Below are 21,777 nucleotides of genomic sequence, written 5' to 3'. Positions count from 1 at the left end.
GAGATCGCCTCACACTATCAACGAGTTATCTCGGTATTTTGTGACTAGAAATACTTTAAGTTATGGCATGTATAGGGACTTGGTTATTTTTTGTGTATGTCCTTATGATATGATTAAAGAATGAAATGTGAATACTTAGTAATGAATAGCTTATGATATAGCTAAATAAGAACATGTTTTGGTATTATGTATGCCTAAATAAGGTTTGATGCAAAGAAACTTTGAAAGAGTAAGAGTTGGCCATGGAACAGTTAGGAAACAACAGCAGTGACGTGGTCTTGAAAAATCACTAAAAATTTTAGAAATGGATTTAAATTAGCAAAAGAAGTCTATATTCTGAGATATTTAAATTTCTATAAGACTGGTTTAGAGTGACTTCGTGATCCTTTGTTCCAACTGGTTTAGAGTGACTTTGTGATCCCTTGTTCCAACTTTGGAAAATCACTAGAAATTGTACAAAAATAATTATAAGTCAAATTTTATGATTCTAGATTCCTTAGTGAGTATATTTTCTTTAGAACCAAACAGAAACATTATTCGATTTCTGTATAATGAGATAATTGATTTTTAATGAAGAGAGGTCAGGTCTGCTAAACTGCAAAATAGCGGAATCTTTAATGAATAAACTGTATAAATTGGCCAAACCAAAAATTTTGGAAACATTATGTAAGAAGATATATGAGTCTAGTTTCAGGAAAAATTTACGGATTTAAATTTCGAGATTTTTAATGCAAGTTATAATTAATTTAGTGACTGTTACGCAGATGGACAGTTTTATTATGAATAGTGAAATAAATTGTTTTGATTTGTGTAAGTAATCGAAAAATTTTTAATGTTCCTGGTTTGGTCCCGAACCATTCCAATTGCACGTTTTAGGGCTTCGAGGGCCCTTTTTAGGGATTTTATTGGATGAATGTGAGCGAATTAATATTTTTTTAAAAGTAAATTTTTTTATGCCCCGAACAAGTAAGATAAGTCTGGTAACGCCTCGTGCTCGACTCCGGCGACGGTCTCGGGTAAGGGGTGTTACACCAAATTAACTAGATACTTAACCAACCAATACATGCCCAGAATTAAGTCGAACTCCCCAAATAGAAGCTCCATCATCTTTTCCAGAAAAATAGTCTCTTACACCTCTAACGGAAAATCCCTATAGAGCTTACTAACCCGAATAAATTGCCCCAATGGACTTAGTATGGTAACCTCACTAGAAGTGCTCTCAACAGAAACCCCCTAAGTTTTCAAATACAAAGCTAGCTACATAAGAATGTGTAGAGCCTATGTCCATAAGAGCAGTATAAGGTACATCAAAAAATAAGAACATACCGGTGATAACATCTGCAGCATCTCTATCCTCTCGGCGTCGCACAGCATTAACAAGTGCAGGCTGTCTCGACTCTGTCTAATTAGCACCTCTACCCGGTGCTATCTATCCTTGGCCCAAACCATTACCACCCCTAGTCGCTCCACGGCCTCTAAGTGGCTGTTGAACTACCCTTTGAAGCTGCACAGAACCCGAAGCTGAAGCTTGCATCTAATCTACCCTCTATGGACAGTCTCTAATACGGTGTTCTAATGATCCACACCTCAGACAAGCCCCAATCCTCCTCCAACACTCACCCGGATGGCGCCTACCATAGTCACTGCCCGGCTGAATCCTTGTAGGAGCAGCAGGGACCCCCACACTAACTGGTTCATCAAATTTGGCCTTTTTCTTAGGCCTCTGCATAGAAATAGAGGGCTTTGAATCCCTCTTATTCTTGTCTCTCTCTTTTTCCCTATTCTAGCTCTTCACGCACTTAACATCCTCTGTGATCTTCACCTTCTCAACTAGGACAGCAAACTCTTGCTCCCTCTGTGGAGCAATCAGTATCCTCAAACTATTCTCTTAAACCATCCTTTAACCGAACATACCTCTCATACTCAGACACTACTATGCCTCGAGCGTAACAACTCAATCTTAGAAATTCGGCCTCAAACTCAGCCACAGATCTATCCCATTGTGTGAGATTCATGAACTCACACCTACGAGCATCCACATAACTCGCTTCTACATACTTACTCTGAAAGGTGGTCTTGAAGAAATTCCAGGTTAGGTGATCAAGCTAAGTACCCTCCTTAACCATTAACCCTTAAATTTCTGCTCGAAAGTATAGTCCAAGTCGTTCATAATCCTCTCATTGGCCTCCAACCAGTACTCGGCCACACTAGGGGCAACTCCACTGACACCTTTAAACAGCTCAGCACCATTAGACCGGAGTCATTCAGATACCAATCCACGGCCCCCAGCTCTAGAACGGGGTCCAGCGACCCGCTCCAAGATCCTCAACATGGCTTGGGACAGTGCGTTGTCTCCAGCCGAGCGGCTTTGAGACCCAGTCTCAGTAGCAAGCGAAACTGGTGTCTCTCTCATATCCAAGTTTGACATACTGCCCAGAGAGGAAGACTCAGCTCGAGCCCCCCTACAGCCTCTACCACGACCATGAATACCATGTTCGCGTGTTCTACGAGCGCTCATAGTGTAATTTGAATTTTATCTACATTATAAAGTTTTATGCATCAGTTCCAATTATTTATTAACAAATGTTTTATGCATAATTTATCAGTAATTCAGAGATGTTTTCAAAAGTTCAAGTCCCTAACTATTTCAGTACAGTTTCAGAAAGAACTAATTACAGTGTTTCAGAACAGTTTAATTTAAGTACAAAGATATTTACTTGGACCGACACCGGAGACTCGGTGTACCATATATCTTCTCAATTATTCAAATCATTTAAAACCCAATTCTTTTCGAAATATAATTTTGAAACCCAAAACTCACAGCCTGAGTTTTACAACTTGACTCTGATACCACTAAATGTAACACCCCACACTCGGCCTAGACGTTATGGAAGAATCTGGTGATATCACAAGGACTGGGTTTTGAAAATCGTGTTTGACTTGATAGACCATCAATATTTAAAATTTACTAAATCCATAAGTTAGTCAGTTTCTTTACCAAAACTTATTAATCATTATAGTTTGATAATGCAGTCGTGTTTTTAGGAAAACCTTTGTTTGCATAAAAATCGTCTTTTTAATAAAACAATTTTACCAAAGCAATCAAATTGACAAACAATCCAAAAATAAACAGTTATAAACCAAATAGTCTAGAGAGTCTCAAAAATTACAAACTTTCAAATAAATCCCGAAAAATTAAAATAAACCAAAAATTCCAAGTCTAACAGTTATACGGTTGAGTGGTCACCACTGAGTCTCTGCTGCACCGATCCGTCTAAGTATGTGGATTACCTGAATAGAAATAGAAAAACAGGGGTGAGTTTACGTAAATTCAATGTGTAACCCCACAGAAATAGACACGCAATACAAACAGCATCATATGCACAGTGTGGCCCACCTGGCCTAGCCCAAGAATCCACACGCCCGTGTGTCGTGCTCGTGTGGCCCCATACTCCTAGACTAGCCTTTGCCCGTGTGGCCCACACGGTCATACTCAAGCCACCACACGGCCGTGTGCTGTGCACAGCCATGCCTTCGTCGACCATACAGCCATGTTCTCGCACATTGTCTACCACACGAGTGACCATACATCTGTGTGGCATTGATAATAAGGTTTTTTGGCTTTTGCCGACGATCGTTTTTCTATGTTTCGGGTACACACCTGGTATCATTTGGAGCAAAAACACTCCCGAGGCCAACCGCACATAAAAATAAAAATATCCAACACTCAAATTCAGTCAATCTTACGAACTTTAATGAAATTAATCCACAATCGGAACTTCACAACACCCAACACGTATTTGTAAACTTACAGATAATGAAAACCCCTAATGTTCAGATCTCTGCAGAAGCACTAACCAATTCTTGACCTTCGCTTAAACCAAAAGAATCAAAACAACCCCTTTTTAGAAAACTAACCACGAAACAAGAAGATAGAGGGAAAAATAGTTACTTACCCAATGAGCGCAAACAACCGTCGAACAAAAAGGAGACAGTTTGGAAAACTGAAAAGGAGAAAGAGAGGCAAGGAAAAATTTTGGCAAAGGAGAGGAGAAAGCAAAACGTCAAAAAGATGGAAGTTTGGGAAAATTGAAAATAGAAAAATAAAATAAAAAAACAATTATCCCCAAATCCCTCAAATTACTCCCCACTAACCCACTAACAACCAACCTCTCAGAATCCAACTCCACCATGAATCTAACAAGAAACCAAGCAAAAATTTACACCCATGCTCGCACAGAGATTCGAACGCAGGACCTCCAACACACCAACACCCTTACCGCTCGAACCAGCAAGCTCATTCTGATATAAAATTACAGGCAATTAAAAATAAGCCCACTGAACAGAGATAAGGCTTAGATCCAAAAATAACAAAATTTTCAAGGGTAAGTCTTAAACCCAAGACCTCTCACACACATACCCAGAACACTTAAACACTAAAGCATATACACATTTGTATCAGATTTTACAAAAGCAGAAATAAATTATTTGGGGCATTACACAATTCGTCTACACTTTCATTTAGTATTGGTTGAATCTCCTTTACCTCTAATTTTACTGTTGCATCTACTACTACATCTATCTCTATATCTACATCTATGTTAATTGGATCGGAAATGTCTTTAGTTATATTCCATTAGTTTCCGTCTCCTAATCCAAACTCTTGTTTACTTTCCCGATTTAATTCCAAATGATTGTTGGTAGTACATGTTGGAAAATCGTGTTTGGAAAACGCAGCGAAAAATAAATTTAGGGAAAAACCAGAGTTTAAATTTTTTTTTCCTAAAATAAGAACTTGGTTGTGATATCTAAAGTAACAAACACTTAATCAAAATTGAACCTTTTTGATTCATCTAGAATAAATGCTTCAATCAAGTAGTCTTCTCCTCTATCCTCAAGCTTACGTCTGCCGAGTGTAAGCTCTCTTCGAATAAAAAAAATTCAAAAAAATTACCAGTGGGATAATTTCACAATTTTTCTAAACTTTTAGACCAAGTTGTAAATAAGAAAAATATCTCTAGAAATTTTTTGAAATAATTTCTTCAGGGAATTTTCTCTCTACCACTTTTTCTTGAATTCAAGTGTGTTAAAAATAATGACCCAAACCTCTCTTTATATAAGGAGAGTTTAGAGAGTTCAACTATGATTAAACTTAATCACTTTAATATTAAATTAATAAAATACTATTAAGATAAGTATTAAATTAAATTTAATATTAAACCTATTAAAATAATATTATTTTTTAAATAGTTAATCTAAAATCAAAATATCTAGTATAGTCCTAGTAAGAGTGTAATTCTTTCACTACTCAACCACTGAATACCCAGCGTCGCCGACTGATTTTCGGCCATTAAAATATCGTCATCGCAACCCTCGGCACCCCGAGCAGGTTCAATTTGGGCCAATCATGACCCGACTGGTCCGATCTAACCACCGAATGGATCATCAGCCTAGTTTCACATACCAAGCTCGATTTGACCAATTTTTGGATCTTGGTCTTGATTTTAGGCTCCCAAGCCCAATTTACGATCTCAGATCCAATTTTCAAAGTCAATTACCCATTAGGCCAATTTTCTGACTTGAAAATTAATTTCTAAAAATATCATATTAATTTTAATTAATTTGATTAATTTAATTTTACTTGATCAAAATTAATTTTCCCAAAAATCACTTAGATCTTTCAAATTAATTTTTCAAGAAAATTCTTTAATCAAATTCTCTAGTTAAATAATTCTTACAACCGCCCAATTTAATTCCACTTCGAATAAATCAACTCAATTAAATTATTTTCGAAGTCGTAAAATTTTCTTCTAATTCAAAAGCAATCCAATCGAGCTTTTGTTGAGCTAGAAGAGGGACTAATTGGACATATACAATTAGGCTCTAGTAATTGTAATTATGTCCAGAAGTATCATTCTGATATTTTGCAACTACTTAATCATAGAGTCAGTCCATAAGAAGTATCATGATTGAAAACTCTTTATTGTATACTCTTTACGAAAGCAATTCATCCAACTACTTTGTCCAATGACCCCGCCATGTGTGTGTTACCCTCATATGATATCATTTATTCGTTTGAGTTAAATCCGTTCACTCAATACAATCTTATTTTATCTAATTATCACCATTGTATCTTCTTAATGATCAATATGATCACTGTTAACAAATGACTGTGATTAAACTACTCGTTCGAGAACAAAACAATCCATGGCCACGCTCCATATTTATAAATCCTTACAATGTCAATGAGAGAATATTGTTAACTCTTTAATTGAGCTATGAATTCCACTATTGGTAGTAAAGTCCTATCATACACAAGTCATGTACCCAACATACGAGTTATCAGTTCAATCATCTTTAGAGCATAAGCCTCTACTTATATCAAAGGATGAGTTACATACGCATGGTAGTGACTAACTTAGGATTTAGGTAAATCATACCATGAATGTCACAAGTGAATTAATTCACAAATGGATTCAAAATTATTTCATCTTGGGTTCAGTCCAATGTATCATATTGCCAATGAATACGTTTATGTCTCTACCCGTGGATTCGATCGCTCCGATAGCCAAGACTAGTCATCTCCTGAATTTAAATTATAGACAACATAATAATCCTTCTCAGTATTTGAATCAAATGCTCACTTTGATTCTTTTACGAGATTACGGACTTGTTTAGATTATCTACTGAAGTAAGTTGTCTTTCTCACAATGTAAGCGTTCTTACAATGCCACTTATCATCAGTTTGAACTTAGACAATCAATGAGCTAATACTTTCTTATCACAATTTCACTATGTATGCAAAATATGAAAGACAAAAATACAAAAGACATAACAGTGAAATGTGAAATTTATTTGTTCATCGTTCAAACACAAAGAAAACAAATACATATTTACTACAATATAGGCACATTTCCCAATAGTACATTAGTCCTTCGGATCAAAATTGGGGACATCATGTACGACCTCTTCCAATGGAGTGCTTGCTTGGGACTTTTGCTGGAAAAATTCCTCTAATTGATCCAACTGTTGTTGGTTTCGCTTTAATTTAGGTTGGAATTCTCGTTCACGGCTTTCTTGTTCGAACATAGAGTCATACAAGTCACAAGGAGTTTTGGTTATATATTTGGATGTTCCTAAATGTCGCTTATCTATCTCTTCCAACGAAGTTACTGTTTTGTTTCTTCGTTGGTAAATTTCTAGCATAAGCACTTTTTGGTTTTCCATAATCTTTCATTGTTTGTATACTCCTTCCTCGTATACTTCGTCATCGTCCTATTGATTCGTCGAACCTCCATTCCTCTCGGATGTATATTTCTTTGGCTTAGGTGGCAGTTCATTTGAACACTCGGGCTGCTCGTCTTTATAAGCAAAACTCTATCGGGTTGTCGATTCTCCATACAACCAACTCAATTTGGATTGCTCATATACCGACCTATAAAAATCAATATTCATGATTAAATTTGATAATTGACAAGGTAAAAAAATTAAAAATAAAAATATTTAATTAACTAAAAAAATTTCAAAATAAAACTAATTAAGGTAAGTAAAAATAATAATTAAATTTTTTAGCACTAAAATAAAATAAAATTACTTAAATAAAAGTTAGAACGCTATCTAGCTCGTCCGTCTTTCGATTAATATTATTTTACAGTAATCAATCTAATAAAAAATTTCATCGTCACAGTCCCCGGAAACGGCGCCAACAACTTGACTACCTACAAACATGTTATCATTTATAGTTAAATATCACACCAAAAGTATATCGAATTAAATCGGTGATGTTCGCAATCGTACAAGTTAAATTGTAATGTAGTATAGTTTACAATGAAACATTTGTAAATATTCCGAGAATCATACCCAAGGGATTGCAGATTGGAGAAATTAATATTAAATTAATTATAGAAAATAATTATTAATCTAATCGAGTCATGAATTAGTAGTGCAAATCCAAATTAAAGTATTTATTAAACTAATTAAATTAACTAACCTAAATTAACCTAATGAACTTTCCAATTCCTAATGTTGACAATGCAAGCCTCTAGCCTATGATCAATTAAATCCCAAATTATATAATTAATTATCCTAGATTGAGTTATTTATCACCCTTAGCTACGACTACCCTCCTGATTCATCTTCACTAAGGATTGCCTCCTAAGTTACTCTTCTGATCTCTTCCTAAGCATACAGATACCCTTCCGGTCTCACTTGTCTCGATATTCTATTAGGGGCGCCACTCCCTAATACACTAGGTACCCTTGAAAAAATAGGTACCCTTGAAAAAATAATTAACTTCAGATAAATAATTATTTAACAAATAAATTAGTTTAATAACCGAAGCATGTGAGATATAAAATAAACACAATAATCTATTTAAATGTTTATACTATGATTAATCGACCGAATTAACGAAATAATTATTGAAGCTTGGTGCCAGATCAATCTCCACTCGCAATTGTCTTCACATCAGAATAGAAAAGTTCCGACTATACGAACATGAAAAGAAAATAAAACTAAATAGTAAAACTATTTGTTTAGGTCTGCCTACTATCTCGATGTCCCTAAGGTTGCTTATATAGACAACAGTCTGCTTGGTGACCACTCAATCCAGAGATACACTTAGATACAGAAGAATAAAATGTTATGCTAAAATCTAGGGTCCAAATAAGGAAATTCCCCAAAAGTGTTGTGAGAAGAATCAACAATTTCTTGGGCTACCATCATCACATCGTAGGGATGTGAGAATGCTTCTTGTCCCGATTTCACCACCATGCAAAATCTTTTCATTTCCATTGTGTAGTCGGGATGAGAGGAAGTTTCTCGTCACGATGTCGAGTGTGGTTTGGCCTTGGCAGCTTTGTTGGCTTATCAGGCTCCTTGTCTCATGGCCCAATCATTATTCATTGTATTCTTGACCTGAATTGACATCCTACAACTTAATTAGCTCATTAGTCACTCACGAGGCCTAAGTTGGCCTTACGAGTCATCGGAATAGTAGAAAATGCGTAAAAAAATTTATTAACTTTTAGTTCCTAACCTATTAATATCGGAAATGCAATAACTAATTATAAAATGCCAAGAAAACAAACTCGTTAAATGTAGAAATGACATAAAATAACTACTACAAGTGAGTCATGTCGACCTAGTAGAGTCCTTTTGTATTTAGCTATGTTTGAATTTGGAAGTTGATAAATGTGTATATTAGGTATGTGCAAGTTGGTATGGAAATGTGATATATATGTTAAATGCTTTGTTATTAATGGCATGTTTTGGTAATAGTTGGAATGCTTATAAGGTATGTGAAATGGTACCTTTAGGGATATGAATTAGTTTGGACAATCTAGTAGTTGGTTAAGGTTTATCGTGTATTTTGGTAAAGAATGTTGGTTAAATGAATGATGGAAGGTTTATCATGCATTTTGGTAAAGAATGTTGGTTAAATGAATGATGGAATGTTAAGATTGGTAGTGAGAATGCATATAGTTATTTGTATGTGCTTTGGATATGTCCTTGGTATGTGTCATGTTAGTAAATGGTTAGTGCTTGACTTGTGGTTCTTGGTAGGTAAAAATGATAGGTTGGATGAATGATTGAGATTGGATAATGACATTGTTTAGAAGGTGTTTTACTATGATGTTGTGTAGGGTAATGTTGTGCTAGGGCCACTAATTGTAAATTCAAAAAGGTTAAAAGGATATAAATACCAAATGATCTATTTTGTGCCAAAGGCATTAGTTTAATGGGTTGTCGTGGATGTCGCAACACCATGCCTTCGATGTCGTGACACTGGTTCCTTTATTGTTTTGAAGATATTTTTGCAAATTGCTCCTTAGATTGGGCATTGGTTACTATCTTCAAAGTTGCGACACCAACTAGTGGATGTCGCGACATCAGTGTTGGGAGTCGTAACATTGAACCCCAATGTCTCGTTATTCTCGTAGTTTGTAATTCTTACATTTTAGTCCTTTTCTAAATTGACTTCAATGTCACGACACCAGACCTTAGAAGTTGTGACACCCAATTGAATTCCTTAGTTAGAATTGTTTCGTACTTGGTTCAACTTTAGAGCTTTCGTAAGCTCGATTAAAGCTTGGAAAAGATTATGTATCGTATTATGAAAGTGCTTTCAGTATGAATGTATGTTTGAATGTGTTAATTATGGTTTATTTGACAGTAGTTGCTCCGACAAGGAATGTGACATCTCATAATTCAGATCCGACGATTGAGTTGGGTAATGGGGTGTTACATTTATATATTAAATAAATGCTCATAAAAATGAATTATTTTAAAAGTTCATATTATTTAAATAATTTTATAAATATTATATTATATTTTATAAATATCATATCTACTATCCTTAAAATAAATATATGAAGAAATACATTAAAATAAAATCATTAAAATTTTGCAAAATATTATACTTTTTTTTCTATTTTCCTTTTTTTCTACACAACTTTTTAATTAATTTTAGTTTGGTAGCACGTGTCCATCAAAAAGCTGAGGTTAAAACACCTAAAAAAGCTAAATTGTGTTAGATTAATTTCTTCTTCTTCTTTTTTCAATTCTTGTCTTTTTTAACTTTGACCATCTTCTTTATCTTCTCTCTTTCACGATAGTTTTCTCTGCTACAATGGCTACTGGCTGTCTCGTTATCATCTTTTTTTTTTTTTTTAACGTTATGAAAGCCTGAAAACGGGAATAGTTTTCTCTGTTGCAGTGACTACCGCTAAATAGCGACTGCTCTACCACTATTTCGACATTACTTGGATCCCTGGTCATAACAGACTAACTGTCAACTAAATAGTAACTAACTAATTACTCAATAATTAACAGTTAACTCTAATACGCGCTAACACTCTCAGTTTATAGTAATATAATATTACTAGCCGATCTGTGCTATCTCGTGACATTTGTGACAAATATAAATTAATTAAAACATTTAATTTTTTTACATATGGAATAATCTTGCATTTCAAATGTTTTTTATTCATTTTATGTGTTTTATTTTATTATAAAATATCAATTTTTAAGTTATTATTATTTTGAAAATATATAAAATATAAATATATAAATCCTATAACATATGTAAAAATATATAAATATAAAAAGCGTATAATTTTATAAATGTATATTATAAAAATTATAATATATATTATTTTTATAAAAATGAATGAAATTTTTGGGCTTTTATATATTTGAATATTTTCATAAATTTATAACCTATTCAATTTTCAAAATAATAACTTAAAATGATTTTTATAAAGAATATTAAAATTAACAAAATTAACAAAATACTTATTTAAGTTCATTCTTGATGTGGAAAAATTTATATTTTTAATTAATTTAAACATTTATATAGTTTTTAAAAGATTGGCCAAAATTATCGCATCAACACAAACTAAATTGGTCAAGTTAAGCTTAAATAAAATAAAGCCAGTACAGAGAATGAAGCTTATTTGTTGAATAAGACTACTCTTGGCTTCCAACAATATATAATTTCATAATTTCTATAACCCAAAGTGTCTTCAAATATAAAAATGAACATACATAGATGTTAATATAATATGAATGTCATCTTCATCTAAGTGCTCTGTTTCTTTTGGGCAATTCATTCTGCAATACTGCATTGAAAGTGTCAATTACACTAAATCTCTGCACTTCAAAACATCGTTCTTGTTCAAACTAAAACTATTGCATATATCTGAGATAGCTTGCTCACTAAGATAATTTTCTTCATGTCCCCGGTTAATAAGGTCCTCCAATTCCTTCGATGGCTCCAACACCTGCTCATTAAATCGATAATAGAAAATATAACATCAAAACAGAAGTGAGTAGCGGAGAGGATAATGCTTGTGCTGAACCATTAAAGCTACATTTCTGCACCGAGAAGAATTACAAGCTAAACCGTAAACAGTAATTGGATAGTGTTTAAGGATTTAGATGTCATATGGGATTGACAAAGCAATAAAACAATGGATTCTTGATATTCTTGTGATAAAAAATTATTGTTGTGTTTTACTAAAAAAAATTATTGTTGCTATTGAGAAATCTCAGTAAAGATGGAGGACAGAACATCATAACCAAGTTACTATCAACATGTATATATTTAGTTTACATCGCTAAACATCAATAAATCTTATGTATCAACATTACCACTAAATACTGATGACAAGTAAATGAAAAACCTAAACGAGGAGGTAATCGAGTAAATGTAAGTGCAAGAGCCTAACAATTAAGGTTAAACCGAAACAATGTTCACATGGAAAAGTAAAGACTCACAACTAACAAGTAACCTCATACGATCCCGTTATGTCCATTGTTTTAGATTATAGCACACATATGAGCTTACCCATTGGGAACTTGGTGAATTCTTAGTTACACATTTCGAATCATTATGCTCCGATTCATTCCCCTTCCCACTCAAAATAATTGATTTTTGAACTAAGGAGTAATCGGAGACTAGCTGAACGAGCTTCTCACTTCCCTGCAAAGTCAACACAGACAAACAACCATGAGTAATAGTGATACTGTATACAAAAATAAATTATAGAACATGGAGGGTTCAAAAATAGTGATAACAGATGAGAGATATCCAAAAACTAAGGGATCCACATTGTGAAATCCTGAATGCTGTATTGCTTTAAAAGTAACTACTTTCAACTGACCATCTAACCCTTTTTCCCCATTCAGCTAGACGCTGAACGGTCCTTTTCAGCTTCTCAAGCAAGAAACAACAGACATGCAGACGCCAAGACAAGTGGAAAGCAAAAGATAAATGATGCACATCAACGTAGGATGACGGAAAGCAATAACAAGGAAACACATGTGAAAAGAAGTGATCTTGTGAATACAATCATGTTTAAAACAGATTATGGTAACACATATGACTCTAGTTGAATGTCTGCAATAGGAATTCATAGAACTTAAATTTTACTATAAAGAAGCAGCTTTTGCAATAGGGTATGCCAAACTGTTCAATTCAAATATTAGAAATGTAAACAGATCCCTCTACTACTGTCTCTTTAAATCCACCCAAAAGGATCTAGCTCTAGGAACATTGAATCCACCTGGAGAGCCCGCCAATGCGAATATGTGCGAAACAAGACCCAAAAGAATGGAATGTTAGGCAGAGGCAGAACCTGTGTGAAAGAAAAAGAAGATTAAGTAAGAATTAGAGAAAATATAAATGGGAAAAATATTCAAGAGGCAAAAGAGTCTATTCAGTAAATGATGGAACAACAATAATAATAAACATGCGTACAGTAAATGCAGTAGTCAATGGAAGCAATGAAACCGAACCATAAAAGTATTTCCTGTGTAAAACAGTACCCCTGAAAATTAAAGAACACTTGTTTAGAAACATTGCTTATCTGCAGGAATTTGTACGAATATAAAGTAACATATAAACATAAGCAAACACAACAATAGACTCCAAAACTTGGCATTGACTGTTGGTGTTGGCGTTAAATGCCTTTAACGCTACAAAATCAATAAACTGCACATCACAGCATAAAATTGTGTTAGAAACTCTCTATGTCCTTACACATCAAGCACTAGAGAATTCTCACTAAGACTACACATCAAGCACTAGAGCATTCTCAATAAGACAACAATGATGCCTCGGAAATGTCATGAACCAGGTTAAAGGGCTAGTGGCGCAATTATTATGTGTATTCTGAAACAAATAGAAACCTAGAAAACAAAGAAGCATCCTACATTTTGATGGTAAAGCAATTTGTTTGGACATTAGAAATAACTTCCGATCTCTAGCATTCAAGAAAAGCAATAGAAAAAGGTACACCAATTACCTCAAGGCTATTTGCCGTAATCTTCGCCGCACATGTCGTGCATTTAAACTGCAAAAAAATGTTAGAAGTATGAGGAACAAACCAGCAGTCTAAAAGCACCTGAGAATGCACATAACAAACGTAATTCATAAGTCCTTTAGTGCATCAAGCTAAAATTTCCACAAATTATCCAAAATCCCAGATTCAAGACAAAATAAATAGTATTCTCAAATGTAAGTTCTTTTTCCATAGAAGAAGCAGAAAATACATATAGATCTCAAGAAAGGAACAAACCATAGAAGGATGCCTACCATTGTTCAATTTTGTAATATTGAGAAACAATAATTTAAAGAAAAAATGATAAGAAAACAAGATAAAGAAAAGCACAACCGTCTAAACTGAGGGCAAATCGTTGCTTCTGAAAGTGTCATTCACATTTTTTTCCACAAAAGGTTTGCTATAAATAAGCTGTTAAAATGGTAGGAACCTACTCTAGCTTAAACCAAATTCTACAAAATCCCTTCTAATACATCATCATGATGTTGTGAAAGCTATAAAACAAAGAGATTTGAAATATTGGACTTAAATATAGATCCTAGAGAACAATTAAATATACATCCCGGCAAGATTAAGAAAAATAACTATATTGCAGATATAAAACAGAAGATGCAGCAATGAAAATGAGAAGAAAGAACCTTGTGGGGTAAGTAATCTGTACATTAGTAACGTCTTTGGTAATAGATTTCAACAAAATCTCAGATGGTTTAACTCGAGCTAAAAGCCGCAACCCCAACCTAGATAATACATTCAACCAAAAGAAGGAAAAAAGTTAGCGGAAACTAAAGCCAACTAATCCAATATACGAAACATATTTGACTTCCAAGTAGTACCCATGTAGCTTGTTTTTGAAACTGCCCTCAGGCGCCTTTTCTAACCCGATCCAAGCCTTATTCATCTATAACAAAAATCATTAGCAAACCAAGAAACAGGAGAACATAGCATTCCAAAATGCACATTGAAGTTATTGTAAACAAGAATCACAAATATATATATATATATATATAAGAGGGGTGTTTAAATTTTATAAAAATGAAAAGAAAAAAAAAGAGGGTTTACCTTGTTGGAAATGAAATCGACAAGAAGCTCAGCATTGGCACTGAGGGGCTTGGAATTGGATGAAATCTTCTTGCAAAGCTCTTTAACAGTGGAAGGTGTGCTAGCAGCGGAAGATTCTGATGTAGACAGGTCAATGGATCTGCTAAAGCACCAGTTTTTCCCTTTAATTGGGAACACCACCAATCTAGCACGCATGATGATGATACTTTTCCTTTATATAAAAAGAAAAAGAGAAGTATTTATGATAAGTTCTGTTTTGGGTTCAAAGTTGAGGAAAAGAGAAGTCCTTTCTTACAAGACTTTAGAAGAAAACAGAACTTGGTTTTGCTTGTAAAGAATTAAAGAACCAGACAAGAAGTTTGACTCAACGAAACGTTTATAGAACAAGGATAAAAAGAGAAGTTTGAGGTTGAGATTGAGATTGAGATTGTTACTTCAGAGAAGGAAAGTTGGAAACTTGGGAAAGGAAAAACAGAGACGAAGCGGCGCGCTTCTAAACTAATAACTAATAAGGGACTGGTTCAATTCCCACATCTTAAACAATTATCTTCAGGGTAAGGTATAAAAATAATCATTTTATTTGCTCAGGTTAGATTTTATATATTATATTTTAATTATTTATATTAATTTATTATAAAATTTTAATTATTGAGTCATTAATTATTGTTAAGGGTGTAATAATAAATTGACCTGATATATTAAATCATCATTTACAATTGGTCTCTATATTTTTAATTTTGAACCGTTTAATTTTTTTATTTTATGTTCTTTAAACTTGTCTTTCTTTTTTTTTCTTTTTTTCTCTTCTTCTTTTCCACTATTTTCTTCTTTCTTCATCTATTTTAACGTAGTTTTTCTAAATTTTTCATTTGTTAAAATTTTTTTATATTTATAAAAAAAGAAAAGGTGAAAGCTAAAATTAAAATAAAACTCGTTTCACATATTCTTACCCTACAATTACAAACCATCATCGTTCATCATCGCTTTAACAAATCAATTTGGATCTCTTAATGTCCTAGTCCACAAACTCGCCTCATTTGAATACCTCGTCAGTCGTGACTTATGCCACTTCACCCTCAGCAAAATTTCCCAAGTTTGTTCCTTTAATCTCCTAACCAACTCCCACAACCGCTTTATCTATCTTATCTACAACATTTTCGCCCTCTCAAAACTACGTTGTTTCACGGATTTTTCAAACGAGCTTTTCTTGCTTAATGACTAAAATGACCACCATACGAAACTTACCCTCAACTTTACCTAAACCAGTTTGGTTCCATGCTCCCTCTCTCTGTTCGATTCATCCATGCTCGGCTTCCAATCAAACTTACTCGGGAATATACAAAAAGGTTTAAATTAATTTTATCGTTTGTTTAATTTTATTCATCAGAAAATAAAAGGAAAGGAAAATAATAATGTACACAATTCTATAAAAGTTTGGAAACGGAAAAATTTGTTTTGATTATATAGAATTCAAATTTATATTTAGATTTGATTAAGGTTATGGTTTTTTATATTGATTAGTTAGATCCATTTTAGTTTCAAAATTAGGTTATATTCAAATTGAGATTTGATTAAGAAGGATTGATATTCAATTTTAAGTAAAATTTAATTTAGAAATCATGTCAAAGAAACAAGAAGTTGGTTTATTTGGTGGGCAAAGATTATGTTTTTGTTGTGAAGATATGAGAAGAGAGAAAATAAATGGGAAGTAGAAAAGGAAAATAAAGAAATAAAAAGAAAAATTAAATTGTTCAAACAAATAAAAGTATAAGGACTAGTTTTAACAAATAGAAAAACTATGTTAAAAGAAATGGAAAAAGAGGAAAACAGAGGGAGAAGGAGAAGAGAATGAAAAAAAGAAGAAAAAAAAAAGGAAAGTTCAAAGTACATAGAAGAAAAAAATTTAAATTACTCAAAATGAAAAAAATATAGGGACCAATTGTATAATTTAACCTACAATTTTATTTGAACTAATGATTTAACGTGTCACGTCAGCTTACCATTACAATTTCAGTGACTAAAATGTTACAACACATTAACATAACATTTCAAATATAAGGGTCTGTTTGTTTGCATGTAAAATATTTTTTTACCAAATGAAATCATTCTCCAAAAAAAAGGTAAAATCAAGTCTTTTTTAAGGAAAATGTCTTAACAATTTTTTGTTCATTAAAAACATTTTCCAAACTGATAAGACTGTGTTCACTGTCTTCACTATCGAAAAACATAAAAGGGAAGCTTTCAAAGCAACTAAGGGGAAGCTCTCTTTACTGTTGAAGAAAACAGTCTATTATATTCTAACTTTATATTTCTTTTACAATTTATTCTCTAAAATCCAAATTTTTACTATTCTACAATTTAATTCCTCAAAAATAGATTTTCTTATTCTAGAGTTAAATCCAAAACCTCTTTTTGTACAGTTTTACAAAATGACCATTCTCTAAAATTTCCAAATTTTATACTTACAACTAAAATTTTCAAAAATTTTAAAAATTAATCCTTAATTTTGAACAGTTAAACTTTCATATTCTATTTTTAAAATTGTAAATTCTCAAATTATGTAAATTAGTCCTAAAACTCAAGTTTCAAACATTACTATTTTATGCTCAACTTTCTAAATTTTCATATTTCATAATCATATAATTTAATTACTACGTCAATATTTGATTTCACAACTCAAACCTTTAGAATTCAAAAATTTAGGAATTTTGCAATTTTATCATTACTTCAATTTTTATCAAATTATTTTAATAGTTTACGCTTATTTTTAACTACCTTGCTTAAAATTAGTCAACCAAACAAAAAAAAAAAATCAGCCTTTCATATCCCTTTTTCTCTTCGATTCCCATTCATTAAATTTTGTACACAAATCTCAAAGCAATTTTGTAAGAGACATCCGAACTTATTATTATTAGATTTAAAGGAGTTTGATATAGTTATACCATAATCGATATTTTTTTCTGATGAGATGACGTTGTTATTAGGATCCCTGCAATTACAATGTGATTTGCCTATAACGCCAAATGATGAATTGATTCCTCTGCTAACGTTGCCCCATCATACAAGGCAGTTTCATAGTTGAACACAATGCATTTACCAATGTTCACTCAAAACTCTATAGTGTATAGCATAAGGATTGCTGGAAGCTTCTATAGTGCTTGCAATTAAGCATTTAACTTGATGGACGACCTATATAGGGTTTGAGTCTTTACTTTCCAGACAACAAAAGCACAAGATATTGAGAAATAATCGTCTCTCTTTGTCTTATATTTTTTATACGGGTTTTTTACAAAAATGGGATAAAAAATAAAATAATACTTAAATAATACAACAAAAAAACTATGTACCAAAATGATACATCCCAGGATGGTGCAGCCCATGGCAGTGGCGTGACCACCCTGGCCCGCCACTTTTTCTGACATTTCTGTTAAAAAAATACTGTTATAAAAAAATAAAAAACGAAAAAAAGGACAAAAATTAGAAAAAAAAAGGTGGAGGAGTTGCCAGAGGCGACACCGGTTGTACCTCTGGTAGAGGCAGCACCTCTGATTTGACCCCTCATACAGGGGTTTTGTATTTTTCCTTTGGGGGACCATAATATATGGTCCCAAAAGTCCATTTCGGAAAGAAGAAAGAAGGAGAAGAAGAAAAGAAAGAGAAGAAGAAAAGAAAGAAGAAAAGGAGGAAAGGAAGGAGGCGGCTTTGGTGAGGGAAGAAAAAAGTAAAAGAGAAAGAGAAGGAGAAAGAAGAGGGAAAGAAAAGAAGGAAAAAAAAAAGGTAAAATGCTTTTTATAAATTTGAATAATAAATGTGTATTTAAGTAAATAATTTATTTATTTTAGGTGTTATTATTATTATTGTTGATTGATTTTAATTTAATTGATTTAATTTTAAATTTATTTTTTGCAAGGTGTTATTTTGTTAAAAGAGATATTAATGTATGTTTATATTTATTTTATATTTTCAATCATTCCTAATTTATGTTCAATTTTTATTGAAGTAAAAAAGCGTATGTATGTTATGTGCAAAGAATATTTTATTATTATTATTTTATGTAATTTATTTGTTAAGTGTGTTTTAAGTTGATTAGATATATTTTTATAAAATTTATTTGGCATGTTATATTCTGATTTTTTAATTTTTTATTTTTTATGTGATGGGGTTTTAAACCTTTTACAAAAATAGTATAAAAAATAAAATACTAAAAAATATCTTAATGAAAAATAAAATACGAAAAGAAATAAAATATGAAAAAACTTTTTGAGGAAAGTGGTGCTAGCGAGTTTTTACTAAAATAATATAAAAATAAAATACGAAAATAATATATTTTAAAAATAAAATCCGAAAATTTAAAAATACAAACAAATAGCCAAAATCGGGGTAATTTACTAAATTAATAAAAAACACTAAAATAATACATTTGAAACATTATATACTAAAATAATATAAAAATACGAAAATAGGATATTTTAAAAATAAAATCCGAAAATAAAAAATACCAACAAAGTGTCAAAATTAGAGTTATTTATCAAATTAATATAAAAAATACTAAAATAATACATTTGAAATATTATGTACTAAAATAATATAAAAAAATAAAATACGAAAATAGTATGTTTTAAAAATAAAATTTGGAAATAAAAATACGAACAAAGTTTCAAAATCAGGGTTATTTATTAAATTAATATAAAAATACTTAAATAATACATTTGAAACATTATGTACTAAAATAATATAAAAAATAAAATACAAAATAAAAAATACCAACAAAGGGCCAAAATCGGGGTTGTTTATTAAATTAATATAAAAATACTAAAATAATACATTTGAAACATTATGTACTAAAATAATATAAAATAATATATTTTAAAAAATACGAAAATAAAAAATACTAACAAAGGGCCAAAATCACCGAAAAAGAATATTGCAACATAGCCCTTCCTTATTTTCCCATCATTTCCCAAGGAATTTAATTACATATTATAATATATTTTAAAATAATATTGAACAACTTATCAAACATTTAATTATTATTGAATCACTCACATTATTATTAAATAAAATTAATTTAAAAGATATTGAACTACATCTTTGGGTATAATATATATTATATTTTAAACCAAAATATTTTAGTTATTATCATTTTAAAATAATAATATTATTTGTATTTAAGTTGGATATATTTATTTTTTAATTAGGAGCAATATATAAGGGTAAAATTTAGTTATTCGATAAATATTTAAAATCTATCAAACATTAAAATTAATAACTACAATTTATTTTGAAATTGCGAGCATCGCAATGGTTTTGCATTGATTAAGAAAGAACCTTACATATGTGACACAGTTAATAATATAGTAATATATTGTTATTTATTAATCACGTAATTTAAGAAAATAAATTATGTTATTATAACTATTTTTCGTAATTTAACACTGTCAGGACTCATACGCGTATTAAGGGGCTAGGTGAATGGTTTCGGATATTCCCCGGATGCATGATTGATGTCCTACTTGGAGCTAGCTAGATTAAGGTCAGCAGCATTGACCCGGACGTTCGATTTGCGGTACAATTTAATATCTGCATTGGTCGAGCGTTGGCGTCCGGAGACCCACACTTTTCATTTGCCGTGTAGGGAGTGCACTGTCACTCTGGAGGATGTTGCATTGCACTTTGGGCTCCCAATCGACGGGAATGTCGTAACGGGTGTAAGTACGATAGCTGAGCCGGCTGCACTTTGTTATAGCCTACTAGGAGCCTCGCCCGGCGATGATGAGTCCAATTTTTTGGAGTTAAAATTTACATGGCTAAAAGCTAGTTTTGAGCATTTATCAGTTAATGTCACTGAAGAAGAGTTGATGTGCGCAGCTCGAGCGTACATTATGCATATTATAGGGGGTGTACTGATGCCCAATGCGAATTACAACAAGGTTCATCTCCAGTATTTACCTCTATTAGCTGATTTGCATAATGTTCGCACGTATAGTTGGGGTTCTGCAGTTCTGGCTATGTTGTATCGTGAGCTTTGTCGGACGACAAAGCCTGATACCGTAGACATAGGCGGATGCCTTTTATTGTTGCAGTCTAGGCTCTTTATCGGATGCCATTCTTGGCATCGGTTAGTCACCAACCATACGTATTTCCACTAGTTAACAGGTGATAAAACTTAACTTGTTATTAAATTGACAATTTCTTTATAATGATACTATTCTAACGATACTATATTTACTTGAAAATTGTTTTCGTAGATAGAGCATTTATCCGGGTATCGGGAGGTCGTACACTGTCCTGATATATCGTTTGATGATTGAACAACATGCCGGGGAAGGGGTAAGCTATTCAAACATTCATGACATGTAATTACTTTGTATATCTTACGCGAACCCTGTTAAATTTTAACCATGGTATTAATCGTGCAGTTTATATGGATTTCATATCGTAAACCAGAAATTGCGACTGTTATACCCTCGTCTGCCTACGTTCATTCTCAATTGTGGTGCACTAATGCACCAATTATCAGTTTCAATGTTGTCGAGTGGTACCACGGGGATCGAGTACTACGACAGTTTGGTTGTATCCAGCATATCCCGGATCCGCCAATGCAGGTGGGTAAGGTTCATGGCATCAACAAGAGAGGGAAACATGGAATGCATTGGGAGGTTGTGTACTAGAAATTTGTTGCGGTATGGGATAATCGGATGGGTCGAAGACCTCAGATGGACATGTCTTTCGATTTGCAACCATTGTTAGAGTACATACAATGGTACTCTAGTATGGGAAAGCCATATTTACTTGGTAGGCAGTCGACTGTTGTCCCCTCGCACGTGTAGCGACCTGGGGCATATGAGCCAGTGGCCGATATAGAGACCGATCC

At 32.6% G+C, this 21,777-nt stretch overlaps 2 protein-coding genes across 3 annotated transcripts; one reads left to right on the top strand and one right to left on the bottom strand.

The window, feature by feature from the left end:
- Nucleotides 1-11,452: 11,452 nt before the first annotated feature.
- On the bottom strand, nt 11,453-15,454 carry LOC108484453 (uncharacterized). Of its 2 annotated transcripts, XM_017788241.2 has the most exons (9): nt 14,904-15,448; nt 14,678-14,742; nt 14,483-14,581; nt 13,809-13,856; nt 13,262-13,331; nt 13,068-13,139; nt 12,350-12,484; nt 11,720-11,783; nt 11,453-11,621 (listed from the first exon to the last, which is right to left on the bottom strand). In XM_017788241.2, the coding sequence occupies exons 1-9, from the start codon at nt 15,096-15,098 to the stop codon at nt 11,578-11,580; spliced, it is 792 nt and encodes a 263-aa protein (XP_017643730.1). In that variant the 5' UTR covers nt 15,099-15,448; the 3' UTR covers nt 11,453-11,577. The 2 variants fall into 2 exon arrangements, with proteins under 2 accessions (XP_017643730.1, XP_017643729.1); XM_017788240.2 differs by having other exon boundaries at nt 11,453-11,783; nt 14,904-15,454.
- Nucleotides 15,455-20,407: 4,953 nt separating this feature from the next.
- On the top strand, nt 20,408-21,574 carry LOC108484889 (serine/threonine-protein phosphatase 7 long form homolog). The gene is made up of 2 exons (XM_017788774.2): nt 20,408-20,953; nt 21,323-21,574. The coding sequence occupies exons 1-2, from the start codon at nt 20,408-20,410 to the stop codon at nt 21,572-21,574; spliced, it is 798 nt and encodes a 265-aa protein (XP_017644263.2).
- The last annotated feature ends 203 nt before the right edge of the window (nt 21,575-21,777 follow it).

This window comes from Gossypium arboreum, chromosome 6, assembly GCF_025698485.1.
Source record: "Gossypium arboreum isolate Shixiya-1 chromosome 6, ASM2569848v2, whole genome shotgun sequence".
Taxonomy (NCBI): Eukaryota; Viridiplantae; Streptophyta; class Magnoliopsida; order Malvales; family Malvaceae; genus Gossypium; species Gossypium arboreum.
Note: the sequence above shows the minus strand (reverse complement) of the source record. Positions and strands in the feature narration are given on the sequence as shown.